General features: G+C 44.0%; 1 protein-coding gene across 1 annotated transcript in view; it reads right to left on the bottom strand.

The window, feature by feature from the left end:
* The window catches only part of KCNK10 (potassium two pore domain channel subfamily K member 10), a 178793-nt gene that overhangs the window by 44552 nt on the left and 120283 nt on the right, over positions 1 to 13958 (bottom strand). Inside the window, exon 4 of the mRNA XM_007957406.2 lies at positions 8013 to 8173. Coding sequence (XP_007955597.1) covers positions 8013 to 8173 — 161 coding nt within the window. The remainder of the gene's footprint in view (positions 1 to 8012; positions 8174 to 13958) is intronic.

Genomic DNA, 13958 nt, shown 5'->3' on the forward strand with positions numbered 1-13958 from the left:
TGGAGTTGATTACCAGTCTCATCATGGGGAATAACTACCACCAGCTGCCCAGCCACTCAACCAGGCCCAGCCAAGTTGACACAGACATAACCACCACAGAGTGCTACAGGCATCCAGTAGGCAGAGGCCAAGAATGTTGCTAAATATCCTACAATGCATTCAACAGTCCCCCACAACTAAGAATTATCCAGACCAAAATGTCAATAGGGCCAAGGTTGAGCCACCCTGCATGAAAGGAAGGGAGACAAGAAGGGAACATTCATGGGAAAACTGCATCATGGGCTGTCATTAAGAGAGATTGTGTAGTCTGTGTTGTGGATGTCAGTTATGCTGTTTCATCCCAAACAAAGGGAACTCACATTTCAGGTCTATCATTTAAGCAAGGCCATAATCCTAAACCAATTTAGAAGAGACCTAGTTGATAAAGCCTTATAATTATTGGCCTTTTTTGCATTTAACAACAATTACCCCTCCACTCTTTCTAGCCCCTTAGGGAAAATAAGAAAGCACTTGTTTACATAAGAACCAAAGTCTTCTCTCTGATAAGAATAAGCTATTCACATTAGCTATGTAACATCAGTCCTATGGAGTTATCTGTCAAGATGTTTAACATGAATATGTCATCAGGAAAGACCAATTGCTAGAAAACGACATCATGTTTGATAATGTAGGGGACAATGAAGATGAAATGGGTTGACACAAGAGCCACAACCATAAACTCAAACATGCCAATGACCATGAGGATAGCACAAGACTGGACAGTGTTTCCTTCTATTATATAAGGCGGCCATAAATCAAGCCAACTCAACAATAACATGTGATATACATATTTTAACCACAGACACACAAGCATGTTCATGAAGTTGTAAACTAAACTTCCACAATATTCTATCTTTTCTATACTTTGGAAAGGCAGCCATATTTTAGACTAAAAATTCAGCCCAATGTGCCTATGTGGGTATGATGCTAACATGCATAGTTGAAATGGCAATGAACATTTTCACTACAGTAAGAAACTGAGGTTGAATCCACAGAGCCAAAAATGACACCCAGTGTCAAAGCAGAGATTTTCATCTTCTTGAAATCATCAGTATTTTAAGTTACCCCTTGCTGATGGATGCCAGTTCAAGGACGCCTTGTGAGAAATGGAAGCCTCTTGCCAAGTGTGTTCTTCAAAGTCTCTCTTTGATGCATGTCAGGCACGTGGCAGGGGCCTCCAAGAGTTTCTGGCTTTCCACAACCCTCCCCTTCCTGCAATCCAAGTGATCGATTAGCCCACTAACTGAACATCATTAGCAGATGGAGATTGTCATCAATGGTCTTAAGCACTTGGCAGGCTCAATAGTTCCCAAGTGATCATGGCACCAATAACTCTAGGGTAATGTGTTATTATTTGTCAACTATCCCCAGACTCCTTAGGCACCAAAGGCAAATAAACATTTCTGCCTTATCCTTGAGGGAAAAGGCCAAAGAAGAAAAAGAGTACCCATGGGTTTCAGAGGAAAGATCAGAAAGCCTATTGGTCAGCCAGATAAAAAGAGGCAGCAGCTTTCTACCAGCTGCCAGAGTCCAGTTCAGAGCCAGGAAATGGGAGCCCATCCAAAATGTGACCAGTTCTCCTACAGCGTCCTAGTGAGTGACAGTTGGCTGGGTCCAGTAAAACAGCCAGCCCACAGCAGGGGAGGGAGAGGCTGCTCTGAAGCTTGGTGTCAGCATGCTTAATTCCAAATAATTACTCTTCCTTGCTAACTGCCCAGATTTCCCCCTGGAAACCCAGGACAAATTCTTACTTTGTATTATATAAATATTTATAAATCATTTCCATAAATTAACATGGAATGTTTAAAACGCCTAAGCTCCAAGTTGGTTTTCACAGGGTGGATTAATGTATCTGACAGCAAGTATTTTCCACTGGAGGAGGTTAAAGCAGGATCACTGGTTCTAATCCAGGTCCTGCCATCAACTCACTGTGTGGTTTCGGGTCAAGTCACTTGACAAATCATGGCCTCCATTTTTTCAAAGGTGAAATGAATGAGTCTCATATAGCACTACATCCCAAAGAGTAATCTGAACCAAAATTCCAGGGCTGCTTGTCATCTGGGGGTGAGACCCAGGGTAGGTCCCAGGGAATATGCACGTGACATTACTTAACCAGTTGCCCTGAAGTCAATTCCAACACTCTTGGCAACCCCGTGTGTGTCAGAGTAGAACTGTGCTCCATGGAGTTTTCAACTGGGATAATCTTTTAGAAGAAGACCATGGGGCCTTTCTTGGAGGTGCCTCTAGGGGAACTCAAACCTCCAACCTCCCAGCCCGCAGCTAAGCACACCAACCACTTGCACTACACCCAGGTACTCCCTGCAAATACTCGTGTTTGTCAGTTTTCTCATCCCCTCCCCCTCCTGGAGCTGAACCATGAACTGCACAGCGCCCCCTGTAGTTGGCCCATAGATCAGACCAAAGGGCTATAACTGAGGTCAAAGCTCTTACAAGCCAGTATGCACTGGCCCACTCTTTTCCCCTGCTGTATCCTAGAGAGTTGCCCAGACCTGGCAGGGTGGAAAATAAGCTTGAGCTGTTTGTTACCATAGCATAAGTCTCCTGGCTCATTCAAGGGTCCCAAAGACCAGATTCTCAGACAAGAGGGAGAGAGAAGAGCTTCCCTACAGTGGCCTACATGGCTAGCTTCTAGTTGGCATCTGTGGTAAACGCTGTCTTTTGCTTACCCCAAATTCTTCTTTGCTAGCAGAATTCTAATGTTGTTCATAACAGCAGTGTGTCCGACCTCATGCAATGAACAATTATTTCTCTAAGAAAGGGGTTCTCAAACTTTAGCAGGCATCAGATTCACCTGAAGAGCTGGATAAACACAGATACTGGACTTCAACCCCAGAAGCCAAGAATCTGCATTTCCAACAAGTTCCCAGGAAATAATGCTGCTGCTGCTGCTGCTGGTCCAAGAGATGCTGATGTTGTGGTCCAGAGACCACACTTCGAGAACTACTGTTGTAAGGCAGCCTTAGCAATCTCATCCTCCTTCGTCAGATACTCATATTCCTAACCTCCCTTCTAGGAGGGGGATTGTCATGTGACCCACTCTGGTCAGCGAGACATAAGTCTGCAGAAAAAAGATTTTTTCCCCCCATAAAAAGAAAGCCCTTTAGTCTTGTCTTAAATGTGGTTGTATGAAAACACGGTTTTCATACCTGAAGCAGCCATCATCTTGCCATCCTGCTGCTAAAAAGCCCCCCTGGCAAGGAAAGCAGAGCAGGAAGAGAGAACAAACCTGATACACTTGACATTGTGGAGCTAATGCACCAAACCTGGAACAATTAACTCCAAGCTTCCTGCTATGTGAGAGAAAGTAAGTCCCTGGGTTATGAATGTCCCACCAACTGGTACTTGCCCTTTGATGTTATATGTAAATCTGCCCTTACTTTGAAATGCTTGCACCAACCCCAGCTCCAAGCAATTCTTCATCACAATCACCTTTGCTTGCTGCATGTGCAGTTTTAAATCATGAAAAAGGCTTCAAGCCTTTTCTAGCATTACATAAAGCTGAATAAGAACCATATGCACCTGTTCCGACTGACCTACAAATTCTACTTAAAGACACACTTAGGAACTGATCTCGTTTGTAACCTGGGACTACCTCTAATTTTGTTGTTATGTGCCATCAAGTCAGACCTGTAATTAGGGGCCCAAATTCTTAACCCACTCTTCATCAGCGTTTGGGAAAAATGTCCATTTTCCTGGCCTCACGTTCCTCGTTGAGCAGCTTTGGCTAGAATAGTACTCTGGACCTCTGTCCCTGTCACTCATCCAGGATTAAGTGACTTGCCTGGTGAATTTAGCAGAAAGGATTGAGCAAATTCGGCTCAGCCCCCTTCTTCTACCATTTGGCGGCCATCTGCCTGCAGACAGGTGCACTCTGCTTTGCTCTCCACAAAGCAGCAAGGCTAGTGGGGCAGGTTCAGCCTCTCGGGTGGCCTGTGCTGCCTCTGACTGAGTGCATGTGGGAGGCAGCATTTCTAACGTGGTCCTCCAAAGACGTGCGCCCCTGCTCCCATGACTAAGAAGCTCTGGTGGTACAGGGACTTACTTTCTCTCACATAGCAAGGAGCACTCAGCTGCTCACCAAAAAGTCAGCTATTTGAACCCAACAGCTGCTCCATGGGAGAAAGATGAGGCAGTCTCCTTCCATAAAGACTTAACAGCCTTAAAAACCCTCTGGGGCAGTTCTACTCTGTCCAACAGGGTCACTATAAGTTGGAATCAACACAAGAGCTGTAGGGTTTTTTGAAGTTACTCCCATGACTATGCTACATTATATAGCACAGTTGACCTAAAATGGGGGATCATCCCGGTGAGTCTGACCCCATCATATAAGCCCTTAAAAGCAGAGAGCTTTCTCCAGCTGTGAAAGCCAGAGATTCAAAGCATGAAAAGGAGCAGATGCCTCACTGCTGGCTTTGAAGATGGAGGGGCCATGTACCAAGGAATGCAGGCAGCCTCTAGAAACTGAGAATGACCACCACCCACAGCTGACAGCCAGTAAGGAAACAGAGACTTCAGTCCTACAACTCCAAGGTTGTAGTGAGCTAGGAAGCGGGTTCCTCCCCAGATCAGAGCTCAGCCCAGCTGACACTTGGATTTGAAACTTATGATATCCTGAGCACAGCATCCAGCAAAGCCCACCCAGATTTCTGACCTCCAGAACTGTCAAGTGATAAACAGGTGTTGTTTTAAGCATCTACACTTGTGGTAATTTGTTACACAGTCATAGAAATATAATGTAGTGGGGCAGTCCTTCTAATTCAGGGGTGAAGTGGTCAGTAAGCTCTTTTGGCCACAGAGCTAAAGCCACATTCTCCAATCAGCTTATGAGCAATAAAGCTAACATTCTGGTCTCCATCTGACTCCATGTCTATTTCTCAGTTCATTCTGAACTTCACAGAAGAAATTTATTCATCCCACAAAACCCCCAACAGTCAGGCATTGTATCACTCTGCAGTCAAAAGCATTCCTAAGTAATACAGCACCCCCAACAATTCCTTAAATGAGGCTCAGGACCTAGGATATGTCAGAAGGACATGAACAAGGGTCACCTTAGGTGACCAGTATCTAGAAGGCTGACTGTATTTTTTATTTGTGTTATTGTTGTTGTCGTTAGTGGCCACTGACTACATGTTGACTCCATGCACAAGGGGACTGGGGATCAGACAGCTGTGATCACTGATTTTTCAGACATAGATCACCAGGCCTTTCTTCCTGGTCTGTTTGAGTCTGGAAGGTCCACTGAAATCTCTTCAACTTCATAGCCTCCACTGACACACAGGTGATGGCTGTGTGATCAAACTGACCGGCAATCAAACCCAGGTCTCCCTCACAGATGGTGAGACTTCGACTACAAAACCACCACTGTTCCCTATGAAGCCTCCCTTCCCAAAGGCTGCAAGAAAGCACAACAGGTGAGGCAAAAGGCTTATAACTACCACTGATCAGGCAAAAAGAAAAAAAAAAAAAAATTAACCTTCCCCATGAAGACTAAACATTCATGACCTCAAGCTTGTGTGGTTTATGCAATATCCAATTCTCAATCATCAAAGAGTAATTTCTACCAAACCCTGACATACTTCAAGCAAAGTGCCATGGGATCAGTTGCTTATTTATTCAAGACATGTACTTACATTATCCAAGAATTCAGTCACCCCGTCCAATTGCACTTCTAACATTCCTCAAATGAATACATCGTGTGCTGCCAGTTTGATAATATAAGGCTGTCTCGCCTTCCTGAAAGGCTCCCAGTCTTTGATGGAGCTACAAGGAACGTAGTGAATCGTTCAGCATAAAAATGAAATGTGAGACATTAAGACTCTGGCTCAGAGCCAACTGAATGATCCAGTTGAGAGGCAGCTTTCAGGAAAAGGGCAACAGTTCTCTCTTCTGGTAGTCCTGTCACGGGAGACTAGGTCCCCAACTTCAATAGCACATATAGTCAAAACGACCACAACCTCTTCGGTCATTTAGAATACAGTAATTAAAAAGGTTTGCCTCGAAGGGGATTTCCAAGGCTTTCAGTCCAATCTTTTCTTTCTGAAAATAAGGCAACAGATCTAGAGAAGTGACACAGAAGTAAACAATTCCAGATCAGTCATTTCTCCACTTGAATCCTGCTCTGAACGTTCAATATGCCAGACTCATCTTTCTCCACCTTGGAGGGCTAAGAGGACACCTCCGAGAAATTCAAAACAGCTCTTGGAGACAGGGTGGCTGTGCCTGGGTTAGGGAGATCTGAACATCTGAGAAGCAGAGCTCTGAACACCGATGGTTTCCATGGTGACCACTGAGGCACCCAGGTGTATGCTCTAATGAGCCGCTGGCCAGCCAGCACTCACAGGGCAAAGGTGGTTGGATATTCTGGAAAAACTCACATGCCACCAAGCTACTTGGATGAACCCAAATGGTCTAAGGCTGCCAAGCAGTGCTTTTCTCAGCAGACAGACACACAACAGCTTTGAACTCTGGGTCTGACCTGTGCCAAGCCCTTTTTCAGACATTTTTACTCATCATCAAAAACTTAGAAAGTAGACTCAAATTCTCCCCCTTTTTCTGATGAGTAAACTGAGACATCTCACCCAGGGTCACAGAGCTTAGAAGTGGCGGCTCCAGCCCTGCTGTAGCACATTATCCTACCACTCGAACAAAACCTCTGAGACACTTCCAGTAGGGAACTCCTCGGTGGCTCACCCAGAAGGCCCAGGGAAGAAAGGAGGAAAGACCTGATGGGCTGCTTCTGTAATGATCCCAGCCAGGAAAGGAGGAAAGACCTGGTGGTCTGCTTCCGTAACAATCCCAGCCAGGAAAGCCCTAGGGGTCACCATGAATCAGAATCCACTACATAGTGATGGGTTTTGTTTTGTTTAGATTTGTGTGTCTGTTTTTGCTCTCTTCCTCTGAATGTAAGTATAAGCCATGATTTCAGAGACAGACAGCCTTGCACTCAAAGTTTAAGAGTTCCTGTTTCACAAGGAAAAAATACCACCGTAGAGCTTATCTCCATCCCATCTTTCCCCATGATTGCTAGATTCTGGAAAAGATCTCCAAATGTCATCAAAATATTAAGTCATCATAAGAAAGTATCCCCTGGAGAAGGTTTGAAACACTTGAGAATTGGGTCAATCATGAAAAAAAAAAAAAAATGAATAGCAATTACTTTACACTGAAGAAAAAAGTGTTCTATTAAATCACATAAATGAGTGTGAATTAAAGGGTATTAGGAACCCCAGTTCAATCACATCCACTCCACATGCTTGAAAATGATGCCAGAAATGCCTTCTTTAATAAATAAATGAGGTGAGGTTTTTGTCTCTTACTGCCATTGTTACACTTAAAGGTTAAGTATTCCCAAGAGGAAAAATCCACTAGGCCAATAACAGTCATCGACACCTTAGTATAAATTAGTATATTGGTGTACTATTACTGAGCAAGCACTACACGTTGGGAGGAGGGAGAGGGTGAGACCATGAGGAGACAGACGCAAAGTACAGAAAAATGAAAGGAAAGGCTTCTGTAAGAGATCTTAGAAGCCAGGATTAGACTGAAGACACTGTGCTTGGAAATAAAATGAAATGAAGGTATTCCAACAACAAATGGATGGATTTACAATTCTCTGCTTCAGTGCAAATGTACTAAGGAATCCATCTTCCATCTTTAAGGAGAAACTCATATGCTTAACTTCTTCAGAAAACGTGTGTTAGAAAATCCATACTTCACCCTCTTGTGTTGTGATTCTGGAAACACCACTCCAAAATAGGAAGCTACTCAGGAGAAAAAGAGTTGAGGCACAACACCTATGACTTCCATTGGCCAAAACAGAAAATACCATCATGACATTAAGTACCTCACTGGAAACATACCTGATATGGCACCTTTCATAATTCCTTCCTGATTCCATCAGGCTAAAGCCAATTGGATCACACAGGTTAGGTTTAAATAGATGTAGTACTCACTCGGAAGACCTTCTCCACTCTTGCAATGCTTTTCCCAAAGATGGTTCCAAGTTGGTCTCCAATTCCAGCCAATAAGAAACCAAAGAGTGGAATTCCAAAGATGGCATATAAAATACAAAAGATCTTGCCTCCTTCAGTGCTTGGAGCAATATTCCCATACCCTGGTAAGAAATAACAAAAAGAGAGAGGAAGACTGGTGAAGTGGCAGAGAAAGTAGAATACTGAACCAAAGAATCTACAAACTTCTCTTCTGCATAACCCACTTTATGAGCCTTCGGGAACAGAACTTCATCTCAAAGGCCCTATGACATTCAGAATGCCTTTGCATTGCTTCTCTTTCTTCTCTTCTTGTAAACAGTCTCAAGAAATACTGGCTCTTTATATGCTTAGTTAGATTACACTTTAGAAAATTGGTGGTCACCAGAATTGCATTTCTGATGGAAAATGGAACCAACATTTTCAAAAAGACCAAATATCATGACTTTACTAGACATGTCTGGTTTCAGGAACCCTGGACATTTGAGAAGCATTCATTACTGCCTTTGTTAGATTGGAAAGGACTTCTCCTTTACTGTGTTATCCATTAGGCATCCCTTCACCCTGGACTGATTGTGGCCGTCTTCAACCTTTGTCTTCCTAGGGTGATCGTGATGGGTGCTCTGTCTTAAGGAGGGCATGTGGTTTAGTACAAATTCTGGAAGGACCCATGAATCATACAGCCCTAACCTGGGAAGCCAGGAAACAGTGATGACAGAGGGAGGGAAGCACTAGGATTGGGGCAGGTCAAGTGCATCTAAGGACCACCCCTTTTCCCCACTGACAGCAAGATGAGCTCTGCTGGCTCTTTCTCTGCTGGGAACTCCACACCATCTTTTGAGTCCTGCCTCTTCCCCTACTCACTTCCTGCACCAGGGATGAAGTAATCGGGTGCTAAACAGATGTTTAAATACACGAGAATCCTTTTATAGTCAAGTCAATTAATATATATTTCAAACTGTTCTTTGAAAATACCAACATCTGCATTCTTAGGAGTTTTACATGAAGTAACTTAGGTATTTTGTGTGTTGGGTCTATGCTATATGGATGGCGCTATGGAAAGTTTTTCTGGGGAACAAAAAAGACAGGTAGCATTATCACAATTAAATAGATGAAAATCTGAATTGATTGATATTCATTTTCATGCCTATTAGTATTACAGTATTAGGCTAACTAGAGTCTAGATTGTCATATAACTGTTCTCCCAAATTGGGTTAACTCATGTGGAACCCGTTTCTGAATCCATGCAATGGGCCATTTATTTATATAGTTATTGGCATGAGCAAATGCCACACAGTAAAAATAATACCAATACTATTATAATAGCACTAACAGTACAGCACTATACTAAAGAATAGTAAAGCACAGTGAAGAATAATGTGATGGTTGGTCCGTCATCCACCCCCCTATGGTTCTGGAAACTCAGTTGCTTCCTGCCTGTGGGGATGAATCACCTGGCTATTTTCCTTTCCAATTTTCTGTTCAGAATCCTTCAAACCCCTTATCACAAATTATCTAAATTACAGTTTCCATTTCTTAACTGAGTGTTCAGGCAAGCCCTTCTAGCCTTGCACTTCTCTTTCTCACCACCATTTTGATTTAATTCTACAAAGAAAGCTCTCAGGATGTGTTCCAGCTGCTTTCAGAAGCTTGGACAAAAGCATTTTCTAAGCATTGCCCTGGAGAACAGTCTGATTTACATTAACATAGTCCTATTGCTATACCCGTACACCTCAGCTCCTTGCAGGATTATGGTGATTTTTGAAAACGGTCCAGTGACTAGTGGAAACATTTAAGACTTGTGCCTGTCTCATAACTGCCCAGTTATAGTCAGGGCATATAGGTTTTCTTTAGTCTGTGTGTCTCAGAGAGAAATAGACTACCAGCACAGGCAAACAAACTGAGGCTCTGCACCTGCTCAATAGGCGTCTTACTAATCTTGACAGGAGCTACACCCTCTTCCTCCAGCTTCAGAGAGGTTCTGCCTCACCTCCTGGGCAAGGTACAGTGCTGACCAAACACCTCCCGTGCCATCCAAGGAACAGCATTCAGAAGGGAGAAGAGGGAGGCTCCACTCCTGATTCTGCCTCACACTACCTGGTGGTCCTCAGATGAACTTAACCTGCCCCAATCCTAATGCTATTGATTAAGTCGTGTTTGTCCCCAAACTACATGACCCTCTTTGGCAATAGGGTTTACTTTGTTATATTAATCAGATCATACCTGAGCTGGGTGGGTTCTAAATCTAATCTCTACTGAGTTATAAAAAGGGCAGATTAAACACAGAAATGCACACACCTGGGGGAAGACAGACACCACGAGAGGATCAACAAGGAACACTCAGGACTACTGAGTAGAAAGAAGTCAAGGCCTACACCCTGATTTGGACATTCAGCTTCCAGATCTGTAAGAAAACAAGTGTCTGTTCTTTGAAGCCTCCCGCTTGTGTGATCTTTTGTTACAGCAGCATTGGGAAACTAAGACACTAGTGTCGTTGGGGGCAAATGTGAAAGATTGTGAACTGTGAAGGATATCTCAATGCAAAGGTGCTACTACTATGGTTGTGGCTGCTGTTTTTGTAACAACCAGCTCCTCATCTGTTCAGAGTTCCACAGACTAGAACACTAAAATAAGATTAAAGCAAAGGCTTTGGATAAGGGCATTAGTGAGGTAACAGTTAAACAAGTCTTTAAATTTATTTAAGGCCTTATTTCTTTGATGACTCAGTATCAGACATAAAGCGAGCCCCTATTCTTGAATGACTATATTTCATGTGAGTGTACAACTACTGTGTTTGTGCATCTGAGCACAGCTGGAGTGTGTATCCCAGTCTCAGTTCTCCACACAGGTCCCCTGCCTCTGGTGAACTATAGAGAGAAACCTCCCCAGTTTGACCCTCAACCTGGTCCCTCTAAGAAAAGTCCAGAACTTACACTTAGGAAGTCTGCTCTGAAGCAAATGAAGGGGCACATTCCTGGCTTTTCACCTCTAGTCGCGCCAGCCCTGTTGGGCTGCCACCCATCCTTCCAGAATGGTTGGTAGAACATTGTAATAAGGTGGAAAAATTGTATGTAGGCTTAGAACCAGAGACTACATGGATCCCTGTTCTAGCTCTTTCACTTACTAATTCTAAAACCTTAAAAACAAAACAAAACAAAATTCGTGGCCATTGAGTCGATTCTGACTCATAGCAACCCCCATTGGGTACCCAAGGCTATAAATATTTACAGAAGCAAACTGTCTCATCTTTCTTCCACAGAGCCACTGGTGGGTTCGAATCACCAACCTTTTGGTTAGCAGCCAAATGCTTGAACCATTACACCACCAGAGCTCCTAATTCTGAGACTGTAGACATCAGAACTGGGTGTTAACTAAAGCAAAAAGGTTCCAGAAGTTCCTCTACCACCTGGCTTCTGGTGACTTTCCTTTCAGTAGGACATGACCAGCCTAGCAAGGACAACACAGAAACCAAGGAGAGACTGTTATGAATGACCACCAAGACCAAAGTGGGGCTTAGTTCTGTTCACTCCAGGCTAGCAAACAGTCCCAAGTCCTTTATGAAGAGAAAACTGGTGGTGACAAGAGGATTTATGCCCGAATTGTTGAGCAATCTACTTATGTAGTGATACTGCCTCAGAAACCCAAGGAGGGGTCACTATGAGTCAGATCCAACTCAATGGCAGTGCGGTTTTTTTTGTTTGTTTGATTTTTTTTTTTTTTTTGTATGCCATACCATAAGTTGCTCTTGAGTTGACATTGACTCATGGAGACCCCATGTGTGTCAGAGTTGTACTGTGTGCCATACATACTGTCATCGAGTCCACTACAACTCCTAGTGACCCTATAGGATAGAGTAGAACCACCTCATAGGCTTTCCAAGGCTGTAAGTCTTTATGGAAGCAGATTGCCTCATCTTTCTCCCACAAAGCAGCTGATGGGTTCAAACCACTGACCTTTTGGTTAGGAGCCAAATGCCTTAACCACTGTGCCACCAGAGCTCCTACTGTGTTCTATAGCTATTTCCAATGGCTGATTTCAGAAGGAGATCTTCTGAGGCCCTCTGGGTAGACTCGAATTGCCAATCTTTTGGTTCACAGCCAAGCATTTTACCCATTTCCACCACCCAGGAACTCCTATGCCTGAGTAGCACACATACAATGCTTCCATTTGCTATTTATGTGTCAGAGTCAAATCTTTGCCAATCTATGTGGTTCTAGAGCATGAGTTTTATAACCAGACTGTCAGTACACACAAATCCAAAACCAAACCCACTGTCACCAAGTTGATTCCAACCCATAGCAACCCGATAGACAGAGTTGAACTGTCCCATAGTTTCTAAGGCTGTAAATCTTTATGGAAGCCAAGTGCCTCCTCTTCCTCCCATGGAGCAGCTGGTGAGTTTGAACTGCCAACCTTTCGGTTAGTAGGCGAATGTTTTAACCCCTGCATCACCAAAGCACCTTCAGTACACAGAGCTGGCTTTCTGAGCATGTGTCCTGTGCTGTCACACAGGCCCCACAACGGGGAGTGTCCCATGCTTATTTTAAAGCTATGCTGTTGCTGTCCTAACCTTCTTCATAATTTTTTAACAAGGGGCCTCGTTTTCATTTTGCACTAGACCTGCTAATTACGTGGCTATTATGTCCCGAGGAATGAAGCTAGGCTCCACTGCTTATAACTGTGAGAACCAGGCATGTTACTTAACCTCTCTGCCTCTCAGTCTTCTCATCAGTAAGATGAAGCTAATAATAGTAACAATTCATGTGCTTACTGTGGAGATGAAATGAGATCATGTGCCTGGCACCTAGCAAAACCCAAAACCAGAAACCTACTGCCGTTGAGCTGATCTCAACTCCCAATGACCCTACTCATTGCCGTCAAGTCAGATCCAACTCATAGCAACCCCTCCCTGGGTTTCCAAGGCTATAGTAGCACTCAGTAAATGTCAATCATAATGGGTGCTATTCCCAAAGTGCTGGGTTAAATATCCAATCCACATGCTGGTAAGTATCGACACCTATTAGATACCTTCACAGTTACGGCCCTTAAAAGAGGCTGCTGGGAGAGTAACATAGTCACTAGTTGCCACCTGGGACCTGACCAGGTACACTTGCTGATGTGGGTACAGCCAGGTGACTCAGTGTGAAAATGCCTTAAAGACTCAATCTAATTCCATTTCACAGCTCATGGTAAGGACTCAATCATTTGCTGCTCATCTGCTAGCGATGTCTGTGGAAAAGCAGCTTCAGTGGTAGAGAGCATCATGCTCCCAGCTTGGAAAAGCTAGCTGCCGGGACTCAGCAGAATCAACGACCAAAGGCAGATGAGGCTCTCATCAGAATCAATTACTGAGGAAGGAGGCAGGGCGCCTGACAAAGCCAAATGGAGCCTGCTCTTCCTTCCGGCATGGCGACTGGCTTTGGGAAAGTACTGAATGGTTTCCCTTTGGCTGTACACTTACAAGTCTATATATCTGAACACACAAACACAAAAAAAAAAAACCAAACTCACTGTCATGGAGTCAGATCTGACTCATAGCGACCCCTCCTTTGGTTTCTGAGGCAGTAGCACTGTGGAAGTAGATTGCCCAAGCTTCCTTCCAAAGAGTGGCTGGTGGGTTTGAACTGCCAGCCTTCTGGTTAGCAGTCAAAGTTGATGCTGAGTGACTCCTGCTCATAGTGGCCCCATGTGGGGCAGAGTAGAACTGTGTGGCAGTGGAGGAATATGCTCCAAAGGGTTGTCAATGGAGCTTTTCAGACATAGACCACCAGACCATTCTTCTCAGGCACCTCTGGCTGAACTCAAACCTTTCAATTAGGAGTGCAAGGCATTAACCGTTGGCACCACCCAGGGACTCCAAACATAAGAAAGGATTTTTGAGAAAGAAACATGTTGATATCCTCAGACAAA

This window comes from Orycteropus afer, unplaced genomic scaffold (assembly GCF_000298275.1).
Source record: "Orycteropus afer afer isolate SDZICR_OR568_19922 unplaced genomic scaffold, OryAfe1.0 scaffold00745, whole genome shotgun sequence".
NCBI classification, from domain to species: domain Eukaryota; kingdom Metazoa; phylum Chordata; class Mammalia; order Tubulidentata; family Orycteropodidae; genus Orycteropus; species Orycteropus afer.